Source organism: Sander lucioperca, chromosome 4 (genome assembly GCF_008315115.2).
Source record: "Sander lucioperca isolate FBNREF2018 chromosome 4, SLUC_FBN_1.2, whole genome shotgun sequence".
In the NCBI taxonomy this organism is placed as follows: domain Eukaryota; kingdom Metazoa; phylum Chordata; class Actinopteri; order Perciformes; family Percidae; genus Sander; species Sander lucioperca.
Genome location: NC_050176.1, coordinates 44,685,221 through 44,700,143, shown reverse-complemented (window position 1 = coordinate 44,700,143; position 14,923 = coordinate 44,685,221). Strand labels below are relative to the sequence as shown.

General features: G+C 41.2%; 1 protein-coding gene across 1 annotated transcript; it reads right to left on the bottom strand.

Annotated features, from left to right (window-relative positions):
* Positions 1-692: 692 nt before the first annotated feature.
* LOC116040438 lies at positions 693-1,548 on the bottom strand. Its single transcript, XM_031285754.2, has one exon. The coding sequence runs from the start codon at positions 1,546-1,548 to the stop codon at positions 772-774; it is 777 nt and encodes a 258-aa protein (XP_031141614.1). The 3' UTR covers positions 693-771.
* Between the last annotated feature and the right edge of the window lie 13,375 nt (positions 1,549-14,923).

Here is a 14,923-nt window from a genome sequence, read left to right as displayed (position 1 = left end):
ATATTAAATAAGGTTAACTGTTCACACAATACAGTAACGTGTGCTATTTAAATTAGGTGAATACATAGTAAAACGTAATTTGCTCTTGCAGTGTATCACAGCAATCCTCACCAATCAGTCCCAAAATGTCCCTGTTAGATTATTCTGCTCTTGCTTTAACAGGTTAGCGTAGCAGATAGCTAACATAAGATCCATGAAATAAAGACCCAGGAAACCAGAGTAGAGAGAAGCCTTTAGTAAGGATCTTTCCAATTTAGTAAAACTGTGAAAACATAATAATATGGCATTACAAACTGCCCATATATACATGAATACGCAACTCAAGTCTGACATATAACTATCCCAAAGGAAAAATTAGCCATTATCATGAGACTTGCAGGACTAGTAAGCATTTAAGCTAACTTTAACATGGATCTCTATGGAGAAATGCTAATCGCGATTAGCATCTATTAATACAACATACATGTTATGCTAAAACGGACAATACACAAAGACTATATCAAGTAGATATACTTCCTACAGAAATACTTACAGACTTAGACCTTCAAAAACTACCAAAGGCAGAGATAGAAAAGTAACTGTGGCATGTCCTCTCAGTAGACCAGAGTCAGAAGCAAAAAGGAAACCAACGGCAATGGAGAGGGACTAAAATCTGAGAACTCAAATGCAATACAACTTTACACCATGCAATACAACTTTACACCACTAGATGTCTCTAATTCAACACAAAGTGGGGGCAGAACACTACCCGCCTGGTATTAAATAATACCACTATGTCCCTTTACTGAGGAGCAGTACAACGTCTGAAACAGGTCTTGAATACACCTTGGGAGTACCCTGTCTCGTGATCTTCACATTGACTTTCCGAATCCTGCCATCACGGCTGGGGATGGTTTCCACAATAACACCTGTGGGCCACTCATTCCTTTTAACTTGAGTGTCTTTAAGGAGTACCACATCTCCAACTTGCAGGTTCCGTCTTTCTGATTTCCACTTCTTGCGGTGCTGGAGTGTCTCCAAGTATTCTTGCTTCCAGCGTCTCCAGAAAGTTTCAGCAAGGCTTTGGACTTGCCTCCATTGCTTGCTATAGATATCTTTGAGATCCATATTCCCTAGAGGAGTAGATACTGTGTCAATCTTCTGAGTGAGCAGCATTGCTGGCGTGAGAACAGCTGGCATCCCTGGGTCAGAAGACACTGGAACTAGGGGTCTTGCGTTCATGATTGCCATGACTTCCGCCATGAGTGTCACAAGTACTTCATGAGAGAGACGAGAGTTCTCCTTCAACAACATGGCATCCAAAATGCGGCGTGCAACACCGATCATCCTCTCCCACACTCCACCCATGTGAGAGGAGTGTGGAGGATTGAATGTCCAGGTGCAACTTTTTTCTTGCAGGTGAGCTTTCAACTCTGGATCTTCTGAGTTTATTTGCAGTTCTTTGCAAGCTCCAACAAAGTTTGTCCCCCTATCGGAATGGAGCAGTCTTACAGGACCTCTTAGAGCGGTAAATCTCCTCAAAGCGTTGATGAAGCTGGAGGTTGACATTGTCTCTACAACCTCAATATGCACCGCTCGTGTACTCAGACAGGTGAACATGACTGCCCAGCGTTTGTTTTCTACATGCCCACCTCTGGTCCTGCGTGATGAGATGGTCCAAGGTCCGAAAACGTCTAGTCCAACATTCGTGAATGGAGGATTCATGGTAAATCTGTCCAGAGGTAAGTCAGACATTTTTTGTTCTTCCAACTTTCCTCTTAATCTTTTGCAGATCACACATTTGTGGATCACACTTGACACCAATCTCTTACTTCCTGTTATCCACAGTCCAGCTGTTCGAACTGCGCCTTCAGTGAAGTGTCGTCCTTGGTGAGCAACCTGTTCATGGTGTGTCTTACCAGCAAAGTAGACACATGATGGTTTTTTGGAAGAAGGATTGGATGCTTTTCTTCCCAGGACATGTCTGCTGACGATATACGGCCTCCAACTCTCAACAAACCATTATCATCTACGATAGGATCCAAACTTCTGATTGAACTGTGTCTTGAGACTTCTTCACCCTTTGAGAGATTTTTCATTTCCTCTTTGAAGAAGTCCTGTTGTACGCTTCTCATAATTATGAGTCTTGCTTGAGGAAGTTCATCCATTCTCTGTTTATGGTCTGTATTTTTGGAGTAGGCTCTGGCCCTTTGAATGAGCCGGGTAAGTGATTTCCAACTGGATAATCTACTAAACTGATGAGAGCTGAGAACTCCACCTGTAGCTTTTGTAACATAGGTTGAAACTTGAGGGCGAATTTCTGCATCAGACTCTGGATGTAGAAGGTCAAATATCTCTGGCTGAGGAGACTCATCCAACTCAGGTTTTGTCAGAAAAGCTGGACCTGAAAACCAGTTGGTGTCTTTTAGGAGAACGGCTGGGACAGACCTAGATCCATAGATACAGAACAATAGATATGACATGTAATTCTGACTTGCCATTCCAGGATGGAACCACTTGGCGGCCATCTTACCAGGGTTAAGTTTTAGAATTGCTTCAATTGGAATCAATGGGGAAAGAGGCTCATGTTGTCTTTATAATCCTTATATTTTTCTACCAATACATCAATAGTGGTTTTAATTCAAAGTAATGACTGTAAGACAACTGTGCCTTTCTAGAAAGAAACAAAAAATAGAGATTTGGGTGGAATTTTGATTGATATAGCTCCAAGAGAACAAGTAATTTGTTCAATTATAAAGATAATCTCATAATTTTGCATTTATACTGCAGGTAATAATTTTATTTTTTCAATTTTGCCTGAACTTAATATGTAAAAACTGTCTTTGGTATTCTGAATGGCTAATATACATTAAACAATATTTTTTAATGTAGAAATCCTAAACAGATTCAGTATTATGGTCTATAGAGCGGTAGTTACGATAAGACACATGAGAGAAACATCCAACTGTAATTTCTTAATACATTTATTTATGTGTGTAGATTTTATCTTAACTATAAGACCACATTTCCCATCAACCCTGCTACTTCCTGTTTAGTGTTTGTTTTCTTACTGTCAACCGGCCGGCATGGAGTTAGTTTTGACAATGAGGGGAGTAGTTGAAGAGCCTCGCTAGCTTCAATGAGTTTTTGTTGATGGACGTTATGGAAATTACATTTACGATAGTAATGCGGAGAATTTGCTGCTGAAGTAGGAATCCTTTCTGGATTGAAGTTACTTTACCTCATCAAGACATGGATTATTAAGTTTTAATTTGCTTTACTGAAAGGAAAATCGTGTAAAGGCATGAGGTAAGCTGACAACACTAGATGTTAATATATGATGAGTGACAGCAGGATTCAACATGGCTAATGTTTGGGGAGCTAACGTTGGCTGGTGAAAATGTAACGTTAAGTGCGGCTGGTCGGTTAGGTCCGTGTTGCTGGATGTGGCTAATGTTGATTTGTGTAACGTAACTTTACTCTATGTGTAACGTTACATTTTAACGTACCGTTAGCTTGCTGGATTTGTCTTGAGATATTATAAAATGAGATTTAGGAGTAAAGAAGAGTACTTGTCGTTAACTTTAATTTAACTGAAAACTTAACACAGATTGAGTGAAATCAGCCGCAGCCGCAGCAGTCAATGTAGGGGTAATATTAACGACGTGTTAAAAAAAACTGTTATAACGTTAACGTTACTAAATGTCTTATTTGAGGTCAAAAATCAATCAACTAAAAAAAATCAATCAACTAAAACAATGTTTGCTGTTCATAAATGCTGTTAAGAGCTAGCTAGCAATCACCAATAACTGACATCCCAGCCGGTCGTTAACAGTTGCTAGGTAACGTAACTAGCTAGCTAGCTAGTTCACCAACTTTTCTGTATTTATAGTTAAAAAAAGAAGAGAAAAAATACTTTATCTACTCCTACTGACATGTGGAAAGTGATGCCAGCCTCCTGGGTCTCTTCGGTCCTTCTGGTAAAGCAGTTAGTTGCTGCACAGCTGATAACCATACTTGCTGCCATAGGTGACAATTGTAAACAGTACCCTAGTAAGATGGCGGACAGTTATGCCATTTGTTATGACGTCATGTCATATCTATTGTTCTATATCTATGCCTAGATCCATGATCTGCGGGATTATGACTGGTGCTGATGTAGTGCCACTGATTAGGGTGTGAGGACTTCCTGATTCTTGTCACTCTGTTAGCAACATAGACATAGAAGTTCCTGGACGTGTTATGAATGTAGCCAAGTACAATCCTGCTGTCCGTGTAGAACTTGACTGTGTGAATCTCCACATTAATTTCATCCATTATCAGGTCTGCAAGCTCTGTTGCCAAGACAGCTGCACACAGTTCCAAACGAGGGACAGTGTGCGCAGGACGTGGAGCCAGCTTGGACTTCCCCATGATGAACCCGACATGGCTGTGTCCTTCTGTATCAACTGCCTTAAGGTAGGCTACAGCTGATATAGCTAGAGTCGATGCATCCGCCCGAAGGAGATTGGTCGGAGAATTGGCGCAGCGGGTGCGGTATTACATTCAATTTATCGCACCGTTGTGACGAAAAGAGAGCTGAGCCAGAAGGCAAAGCTCTCGATCTACCGGTCAGTTTTCGTTCCTACCCTCACCTATGGTCATGAAAGCTGGGTCATGACCGAAAGAACGAGATCCAGGGTACAAGCGGCCGAAATGGGTTTCCTCAGGAGGGTGGCTGGCGTCTCCCTTAGAGATAGGGTGAGAAGCTCAGTCATCCGTGAGGAGCTCGGAGTAGAGCCGCTGCTCCTTCGCGTCGAAAGGAGCCAGTTGAGGTGGTTCGGGCATCTGGTAAGGATGCCCCCTGGGCGCCTCCCTAGGGAGGTGTTCCAGGCACGTCCAGCTGGGAGGAGGCCTCGGGGAAGACCCAGGACTAGGTGGAGGGATTATATCTCCAACCTGGCCTGGGAACGCCTCGGGATCCCCCAGTCGGAGTTGGTTAATGTGGCTCGGGAAAGGGAAGTTTGGGGTCCCCTGCTGGAGCTGCTACCCCCGCGACCCGTTACCGGATAAGCGGACGAAGATGGATGCATCCGCGAAGACAAATTTCTCTGTGTACAGTGGCAAGCAGAGACATGGAAAGGTAGGTCCTCTGGATCTGAAGCATCTTAAGTTCCATCAGGGAATCTTTCCAGGCTTTCCACTGGATTATTTTGTCGTCTGGTAGTTGAGTGTCCCAATCGTACTCTTCCATGGAGATATCTCTCACCAGAGCCTTTCCCTGAATTGTGATTGGTGCCAGAAATCCCAGGGGATCGTAGAGACTGTTGACTGTCGAAAGGATGCCCCTTCTAGTGAATGGCTTTTCCTCATCAGACACGCAGAAGGAGAAGCTGTCTGTTTGCAGGTCCCATCTGAGACCTAGACTGCGTTGGAGAGGCAAAGGATCAGATGACAGATCCAGATCCTTAAGATCTTTGGCACGATCTTCAGATGGGAAAGCGTTCATAACAGTGCTACTGTTTGATGCTATCTTGTGCAACATGATGCTTGACTCAGCTAACATCTCCCTTGTTCTTTTGAGAACATCAATGGCTACATCTGCAGTGGAGAATGAGGCGAGTCCATCATCCACATAAAAGTTCCGCATGACGAACTGCTTAGCATCTTGGCCATGTTCTTTTTGTCCTTCTTGCGCTGCCCGTCTCAAGCCATAAATGGCCACAGCTGGTGAAGGGCTGTTACCGAATACATGTACTGTCATTCGATACTCAGTCACTGGTTTTGTGAAGTCGTTATCTTCGAACCACAAGAACCTTAGGAAGTCACGGTGGTCCTCACAGACTGTGAAACAGTAAAACATCTGTTGCACATCTGCTGTGACTGCAAAAGGCTCCCTTCGGAAACGAAGAAGGACGCCAAGAAGAGTATTATTGAGGTCTGGTCCCTTTAAGAGGATGTCATTGAGGGAGACACCTTCATGCTTGGCACTGGAGTCAAACACCACCCGTATTTGGTCTGGCTTCTTAGGATCTTAGACGCCAAATGTTGGTAGATACCAGCACTCTTGATTCTCTTTCAATGGCGGAGCTAGTTCTGCCTGGTTCGACTCAAAGATTTGAAGATGCATGAAATCAATATATTGTTTTTTCATGTCTGGCTTTCTTTCCAGTGTTCGACACAGAGATGAGAGACGTTTGGATGCTTGCTCTCTATTATTCGGGAGATGGCGCCTTGAGGAATGGAAGGGTAAGGGAGCTACCCAACTGTTTGCATCATTTATGTGGACGTTTTTGTCCATGAGCTCAAGGAAGGCTTGATCTTCAATAGACAAAGCTATTTTCTCATCCTCTTTTGTCCTTTTGAATACTGTGCTTCCAAGGTCATCGGTGTCGTCTGCCAGAATGTCCATCTCTTTCAAGGTTTGAATACTGTGACTTGACATCCTCTTGTCAAACTTCTCTTGGATGTGAATAACACTAGGACATGGTCTAAGGAAAGATGTACGCCCATTAGGTAGGACATCGGTCCTGTAAACATTGACGCTGCTAGGCTTGTGGACTCCTCTGAGACATACTTCTCCAACTATGACCCAGCCGAGGTCAAGTTGTTGAGCATATGGAGCATTATTGGGTCCATTGTACTGTTTACGTACTTTGTGTACACGCAGTATGTCTCTGCCGAGTAGAAGAAGAATGGCTGCATCCGGATCAATGGCTGGGATTTTATCCGCCACTTGCTTGAGGTGAGAATAATGATGTGCTATCTCTGCTGAAGGGATCTCCAAACGGTTGTCTGGCATCATGTCACACTCTATGAGTGAGGGAAGCGGGATCTGTACATTGCCATCTATTGACTCAACTATGAGGTTGCTTGCACGTCGTCCTGATGTTTCCACAATCCCTGAGCATGTTTTAAGGGTGTACGGTGCAGCATTTGCTCCAATGCCCAAAAGGTCGAATAGCTCGGTCTTGGCCAGGGACCTATTACTCTGCTCATCGAGGACAGCGTACGCTTTAACAGCTTTGTCTCTTTGACCTGCAGGGTAGACTCGGACCAAACATATCTTGGAGCATGATCGGGAGCCAAATGAGTCCCCGCAGACTTCTGTGCACTTTGACATAACTTCTGGAGTCTCATCTTCCTGCTGCTCCTTGATCCTCTTTAACAGCAGAGCTCAATGACTTCCATGGCGCTGGCCCTGGGTGAAGTGCAGCTAGGTGTTTGTTGCTGTTGCACTCTTTGCACTGCACAGATTTGTCACAGTTCTTGGCGAGGTGACTTGTTGAGGCACAACACTTGAAACAGATATGTTTGTCTTTGAGGTAAGCTTTTCGTTCATCTAAGGTCTTGCTGCGAAAGCCACGACATTTTCTTAGAGGATGGGGCTTATTATGTAATGGACATAATCTATCTGGATCCTCAACCTTTTTCTCCATAATGTTTTGCTTATCTTCACTTTCTGAAGAAACCTCAGTCTTCCTGGTGAACACAGATGGTTTGGTGGGTTTCAGAGGTTTATCCGTCTTGACTGAACCACTCATGGTCAGTTCAGCAAAGCTGGGGTCATTTCTCATCTTTGCTTGGTCTGTGATGAACTTAACAAAGACGCAAAAGGGATTATATTGAACCTGATGGTCGTCTTTATATTTAGAGCCAACTGAGATCCATTTCTCCAGAAGGTTATAGGGGAGCTTCTGTGCGATGGGATTGACTCCCCGTGGTGTGTTGAGGTAAGATAGTCCAGGTAAGAATCCATCTTTCCTAGCTGCCTCCAGCTCTAGCAACAGGTACCCTAGCTCCCAGAGCTTCTCACTGTCCTTGTTTGATATTTTTGGAAACTCCTCTAACTTCTTAAGCAGAGCGTTTTCTAACATTTCTGCTGCTCCGTAGCATTCTTCCAATCTCTGCCACACCATTTTGAGTCCTGAGCTGGCATTATTGATGTGAACTGCACGGATGCGTTTGGCCTGCTCTGCAGACTGTGGTCCCAGCCATTTGGTCAATAAATCTAGCTCTTCCCTGGAGGTTAAGTTCAGATCACTTGTGGAGTTGACAAAGGAAGCTTTCCAAGCCCAGTAGTTCTCTGGTTTATCGTCAAACTTTAGGAGTCCAGAGCTAACCATTTCTTTGCGAATTAGGTATCTGGCTAAGTCTGTTGTGTCTGACTGATCATGCAGGGATGCTCTAGAGGGCATGAACTAGGTTTTACCCTTAGATTGTGTGATGTGAGTCTGTAGGGGGCGGCGTTCATCTTGGTAGAACTTCGAAGGGCGTGCATGGCTTTGCTGAGGGTAGGCTGTGCTCGTGCTCTGTCGTTGTGCTGGTAATTCTTGGAACATGACATCGCTAATTTCTTCCAAACTGTGTAATTGGGTACCACGTTTATCTGCATCACCGTTGTCCATGTTTGGCTGGTGCTCTGGTGAAAAGATGGGTTGTGGTTTCATGAGTTGAGACTGTTGCTCCTCATACTCCTGAGAATGTTGTTGCACATACTCACTAGTGCGTTGATGTGAGTGATATGGAGCTAATTTTGTCACATTCTGCTGTGTTGGTTTTCCAACTTCTTCCTCATAAGCTGCTTCCAGGATTTCAGCCTCAGTAATAGCTGCTTCAGCAGCGCCCTGTATTTTCAGTGCTTTGAGGTTGGCCTGTAACTCAGTTGTCCTACGTTTCAGTTCCACTTCAAGCTCAGTTTTTCTCTTAAATTCTTCTGCCTCTATCCGTGCCTGCTTGATTAGCATGTCTGCTTCTTTTTGCGCATATGAAGCCTTGACTTTTGCAGCTTCCGCTTTAGCTCTAGCTCTTGTGGCAGCAGAACCGTGTGATGAGGCATGACTAGAATGGGTTGAGCATCTGGAATGGTAGGAGTATTGAGACTGCCCATCTTCTGTGTATGGCAGAGGTTTTTCTTCGTTTTGTTCCTCCATGATAAATTGTTGAATCTATGCTGAGCTTATGGACTGCAGTGTTGCTAACTCACTCTTCTTTTGATAGCAGACTGAATTATAAGTCTTTTTACTATTCTGCTCTTGCTTTAACAGGTTAGCGTAGCAGATAGCTAACATAAGATCCATGAAATAAAGACCCAGGAAACCGGAGTAGAGAGAAGCCTTTAGTAAGGATCTTTCCAATTTTGTAAAACTGTGAAAACATAATAATATGGCATTACAAACTGTCCATATATACAGGAATATGCAACTCAAGTCTGACATATAACTATCCCAAAGGAAAAATTAGCCATTATCATTAGACTTGCAGGACTAGTAAGCATTTAAGCTAACTTTAACATGGATCTCTATGGAGAAATGCTAATCGCGATTAGCATCTATTAATACAACATACATGTTATGCTAAAACGGACAATACACAAAGACTATATCAAGTAGATATACTTCCTACAGAAATACTTACAGACTTAGACCTTCAAAAACTACCAAAGGCAGAGATAGAAAAGTAACTGCGGCATGTCCTCTCAGTAGACCAGAGTCAGAAGCAAAAATAAAAATCTGAGAACTCAAATGCAATACAACTATACACCATGCAATACAACTTTATACCACTAGATGTCTCTAATTCAACACAAAGTGGGGGCAGAACATAGATAGTAAATGCCATAAACATATTATTTGTAAATCTTTACAATCATTTCTCAAAAGAACCAAGCAGGCCTTAAAGGTGACACGAGACCTTTATCAAATCTTGATAATGTTATTTAAAGCTGTATTGTGTAACTTTTTTATGTTGATAAACGTCCGTTACATTCAAGCCATTGCCAAATGAGTTGCTACAAAGCTAATTAAGACTATCAGCTCCACAAAACTCTGTATTTCTCAGTATGGCTATGTTCAGAAAATTGTGTCGTCTGGTGACTTTCCTGCGCAGAAATTCGAGTGAAGATAATGACCTCGTCTGAAGAGTCCAACATGTTCTTTTAATCCTCCGTGTTCTCCTTGCATACTAGCAACTGCATGAAGGAGGGGTGGGGGCGTGTGCATGATCATGGAAGGCTGTAACATGTGGAGGCACCAGCAGTGTTGTTGTCATTACTTAGAATTCCTCATGGGGGAGACAGAAACTACGCACTATAAAAATAAAACCTCAACATAAACTCAACTTGGACTGCTTCATCACTAATTGCCTCAAGATATATTAGTGATCGATCAAAGTTGAACTGGACACCAGCAATTGCAAAAAAATCCAATATGGAAAAAATAACAGCTCTGAGATATCTTTGTAATATGATAACAGTTACAAGGATTAATAATTATTATATATTAATTAATTTCCGGCCATTGAGTGTTACACATTCGCATCTAATGGGATTCATCTAATTACACTATTTTCTTGTTGTTGTCTTGCCTCTGGGATCCCTGACTGTTGAGTTCTCTTGCTCTATCTCGCCTCCAGGTGCCCTGTAAATCTGAAGATCACAGAACCTGAGGAACATTTTAATGGCTGCTGGAATGAGCATCTCTTCAGGCAATAGCTCAACTTTCTCCACTCAGAAACTTTCCTGGAGCATTACATGCAACCCACCAAGTAAGTCATCACTGTCGCCTACTCTCTTTACTTTATGCAGGGTCCTCCCACCAGTTCCTACATCTTATGGCTGATAGTAAGTGGAACAGAGAGAGGAGTTATTCCCATTCAAACTGCTTCTGAGAACATATAATTGCCTTCAGGATTTTATCTTGCGCATGAAGCCTTCAGCATGTAGGCTGTTCTCCACAATATTCATTACAATCAGATACACAGGAGCTTCCAGAGCTTTATCTGTGTGATACCTGCTGTACCTGTGTACCTTCTCGTGTTTAGTTTAATGTTTTCTGGGATTGTATGGTTAACTGCTTGTAAATCAAATGGTTGTTGGTGCCATACTGACATGTCATATCATCTCTACAACAGACGGCTCACATTCTCCATGTGGGCAAATTTATGATAGCCCTGAGAGCTCGACACACTGCAAATACAGAAAACACAACCAAATACAGAAATGCACAACAAGAAGCTCACATGACAATGGAAACTTTCCACAGGGCATTAAAAAGTGATGCACACTGCTAAAATTAAGCTAACATTAACTTTTTACAGAAAGGGTCAGTATGAATTTTAAAATATTCTTGCTGCCAAACTGCAACTTTATTTTTAAGTTGTTTTAAACAATTTGCAATTGATTTAGCTTTTTTTCACAATTTATGTTAGTTAATTAGTGTGTATTTCATCAGATTATTTTAATGGCAGGCTAATAATAAGCAAGAGGCTAACGCTAGGTTGACAGCAGATATCTGCGATATTATTTGAATCATGCGATCGCAATGTTAAAATAAACAAAAAACTTAACTACATTAAAAAAACAAAAACCATGGCAACAACAAGGATGTCAAAGCCACGTGCACCACTTTTTGTGTCCCCTGGAAACAGTTTTCTGTTGTTGTGTGGGCTTCTTGCAGTGCGTTTCTGTATTTGGTTGTTTTCTGTATATGCAGCGTGTTGAGCTCTCAGGGCCCCCGTACATATTGTTATTTTGCAGTGTACTGAACAGAACTCGAACACAGGCCTCAAGAGTATTTTTGGGATGAATAAATACAATATACTTTATCATTAAAGGTAAATATCCTCATCAAGTATCACATGCACTAGACTGTTACACTAGTTTAATGATAAATAAAGTCCAATAAGAAACTTCCTTTCTGCAGTAAAGAAAAAAGTTATTGCCAATTGATTATATTTTATCATTAAAATTAAAAAGAAATACTGATCTACCAGAGGAAATTTGTTGTACAGGCATCCAATAGACCAATAATATAGCACACATGATCTTGTCATGAAACACAATAACATTAATGATGACACAATTCGACTTTTGTCCCAGTAAGCCATACAAGTCCACCAGCATGCCCAATAGACCTGTTGATACATCATCACATTTATAACATTAACGATGGCTGCATTCCATTTTGGTGTGCAGGTTTCAGGGTCCTGGACAACTGTGTTTTTCTTGCTATGACAAGTCAAAATGTAATAAATGTCAAAATCTATTTAGTGTGTTTAGTACACACTGTAACAGCTTCTGTAATGATGGCCAATTGTGTAGGCATGTACAAATTGTAAAGTTCTGGCTGAAACTAGTAAGTCATTATTAGCGTATGTTGCCTGGTATTTGATTTACAAACAGACGAAAGGTTAGAACTTCCATTACATCAGCAGTCTTTCGGTTTTATTATGAGTAACCAAAAAGGGTTTACTCATATACACAAGAGGAACCTTAGTTTATTGTATCCTCTTGCTATGTCATCACAAAACAAGATTATAACTAGTGATAATTGGTAAAATAGCACTGCAGTTAATGACAACATATCAAGTTGAACACAGTAATGAGGAGTTGATTTAAGTAAAATGTAGCTCATCATAGCCACAGATTACTGGTGGCACCTGAAAAATAGAATAACGTAAGTGTAAACAATCCTGACATGATAATAATAATCATGAAAATAGTGAAAGCTGCCCACAAGGGAAAGGCTTTCTCATTATTCCCACTCAGCATGTGTTAAGTTGTTTTCCCATCTTGGCAATTACAAAAAACATTCTAAGTCAGCATTCATTTTGTTCTCTTATTTCTAAATGTATCAGTCATTATTATTTCATAAGATGGTGATTGGTGACAACTGCGGGAAAATATGTTGTTTTTTTTGGAATAAAAAAAAATGAACCTAATTCAATTTGCAAAGTATATTGATAATAAAAACTATTTTCTCACAAGCATATTACTTGTCCCATTGACGTGCAATGAAATAACATTTTAGTAGTACTGCTTTGCTTTGACCATATAGTCAAGGATTTAATGGCAGCTGTACAACTACTCAAAAGAGCCCATCTGTGTTTGGCGTATTAGTGTAAAAAAGTAAACTTTTACATTTCTAATGTATATGTCAGGGCTATATTGGCAGTACCCATGACATGTTTTTGCAAACTGGGGTACACTAAGAGCACTCTAATAACAGAAAGGTCCTAATGTTGTAAACATTAAGACAACATACTTTGTCCAAAAAATATATCTGCTGGCTGTACATCTGTTTAACATGAGTCTTGGTCCCTAGCTTTGAAAAGATTATTCTATGCACAGATAATGATTGGACAGTTCTGGGTCACAGGAATAGCATACACCATGAATTGTAAAACTTAATACAGATGTGATATTCCCACCTAAATATTGTCAAGGCCCAATGTTTTGGTTTATTTCCCCCTTTTCACTGTTTCAAATTATTAATCCTACTTGTGTCAGTATTAAAACATGTATTCTTGTTTCCTGACACTCATCTGGGGTTGCTTGTAGATTTTGTGGTACATTCAGTGTATTCACCTTATTATTAATAATAATCAATCAATATGCACGATTCCAGTTCAGTTTCCTTTATTGTAAATTGGAAGGATTCTTATGTTATGTTCACACTACGAGCGTCAAAAGGCTACAAATCGGCTAAGAATAGCCAGCTGAATTGTCACAGAGTCACCGAGTTCAAATGTTGCTCAAGTACTCATTTCATTTCACATTCATCACCCTATTGCATCCCTGTGTGTACCGCAATACACAGAAAGCTAGCATTTCATCAGCTAACTCAGCTAAATGACACAGTATCCCTGCTAGCCATGTGCGTTTCACCGCGTCATTGGAGCGTTGAAAAAACGTTGAGGACAGCTCAACTTTGACTTGTAGCGCTTCACGCCCATCACACAGCGACATATGTCGGACATCAGGTTGTAACTTCATGTCACTGGCTTCCATTGAAAATGACCTGTAGCCTGTTGTGTTGTCGTTGGTAGTGTGAACACAGCATTAAAGTTGCAGTAGGCAACATGAACATTCCAATGCTAAAATTTCCGCCTCTCTCTCTGCTGCCTTGTATCACTCCGTTGAGCCCTGTTAGGGATCTCCACACACCAGGCAGGTGAAAAGCTCCTTTATTAAATAGTTGAATATTTGGTTTTAGGCTATGTGACATGTTTCTATCATCTAAACGTAGTATTCAATTTTGACTAATAAATTTGCTTCAGTATGTTTTTATTCAAGTACTTGTTTTATTGTTTTTTATAGTTTGCTTTGATTTCAATCATTGTTTTCTCAGAGGTCCACTTTCTGGTTGAGGAATGTGCTCTTATAAACGTGCACACATGAATGCCCCTTGCTCCACTAGGACTGGTGTTGGAGATGTGGACTGTACCAAGTGGGACCTTGGGAGGGGGGGGGGGGGTAATGGGTTTTCTTTTTGTAATTTGTTTCTTACCAGCTTTAGGAAACTTAACTCCAGCATGAATAGTAGGTTGAAGAGTTATTGTCCATCTTAATGCCTTAACAGGAAAAATTGATGTTACTTCTTAATACTTTCAAATGTCTATTTAATTTTACCCTTGCTATTAGCAATATAGTTTGACCAGGAAGTATTTAAAGCTATTGTTTGAGTCATTCAGCCTTTTTTTTCTGTGGGCTGGGGACCCGGCTTTATGTCAGTGACTTTCCTTTGTTCTTGTACATGTATTGACGGCATGTGTTTTATGTATATTGGCGTGAAGAAATGGTAAAAAGCAGAGCCTTAAACCAAGTTTATGGACTGATGTGCTCATTTTGGTTCTCCAAACCTTCCAGAACTGCTGGCTCACATCCTGATCAACAGGGCTTAAAATTTCCACCCTAACAAGCCCTGTCCACCAAATGACGCTTGCATTTTGCTGGACTTGAAGTGGAACGTCAAGGTTGTCAACCATCACTCCAAACTAACGTCTGTTCTATGCATCTAGTTATGTTAGACTTGGAGGTAAGAAAGTCTCAGAATAAAGAGGTGTATAAATGCAAAACTGAATCAAGGTAACAGTAGTTTATACAGTAATATTACAGCATTTTGTCATTGACATACTTATGCCATCAGTGGTGATGATGATTGTATGATCTTATAGTCTGGCTCAA

Coding starts and splice junctions, on each gene's coding strand:
- LOC116040438 (XM_031285754.2), bottom strand. CDS start 1,548: ATGTCAACCTCCAGCTTCATCAACGCTTTGAGGAGATTTACCGCTCTA.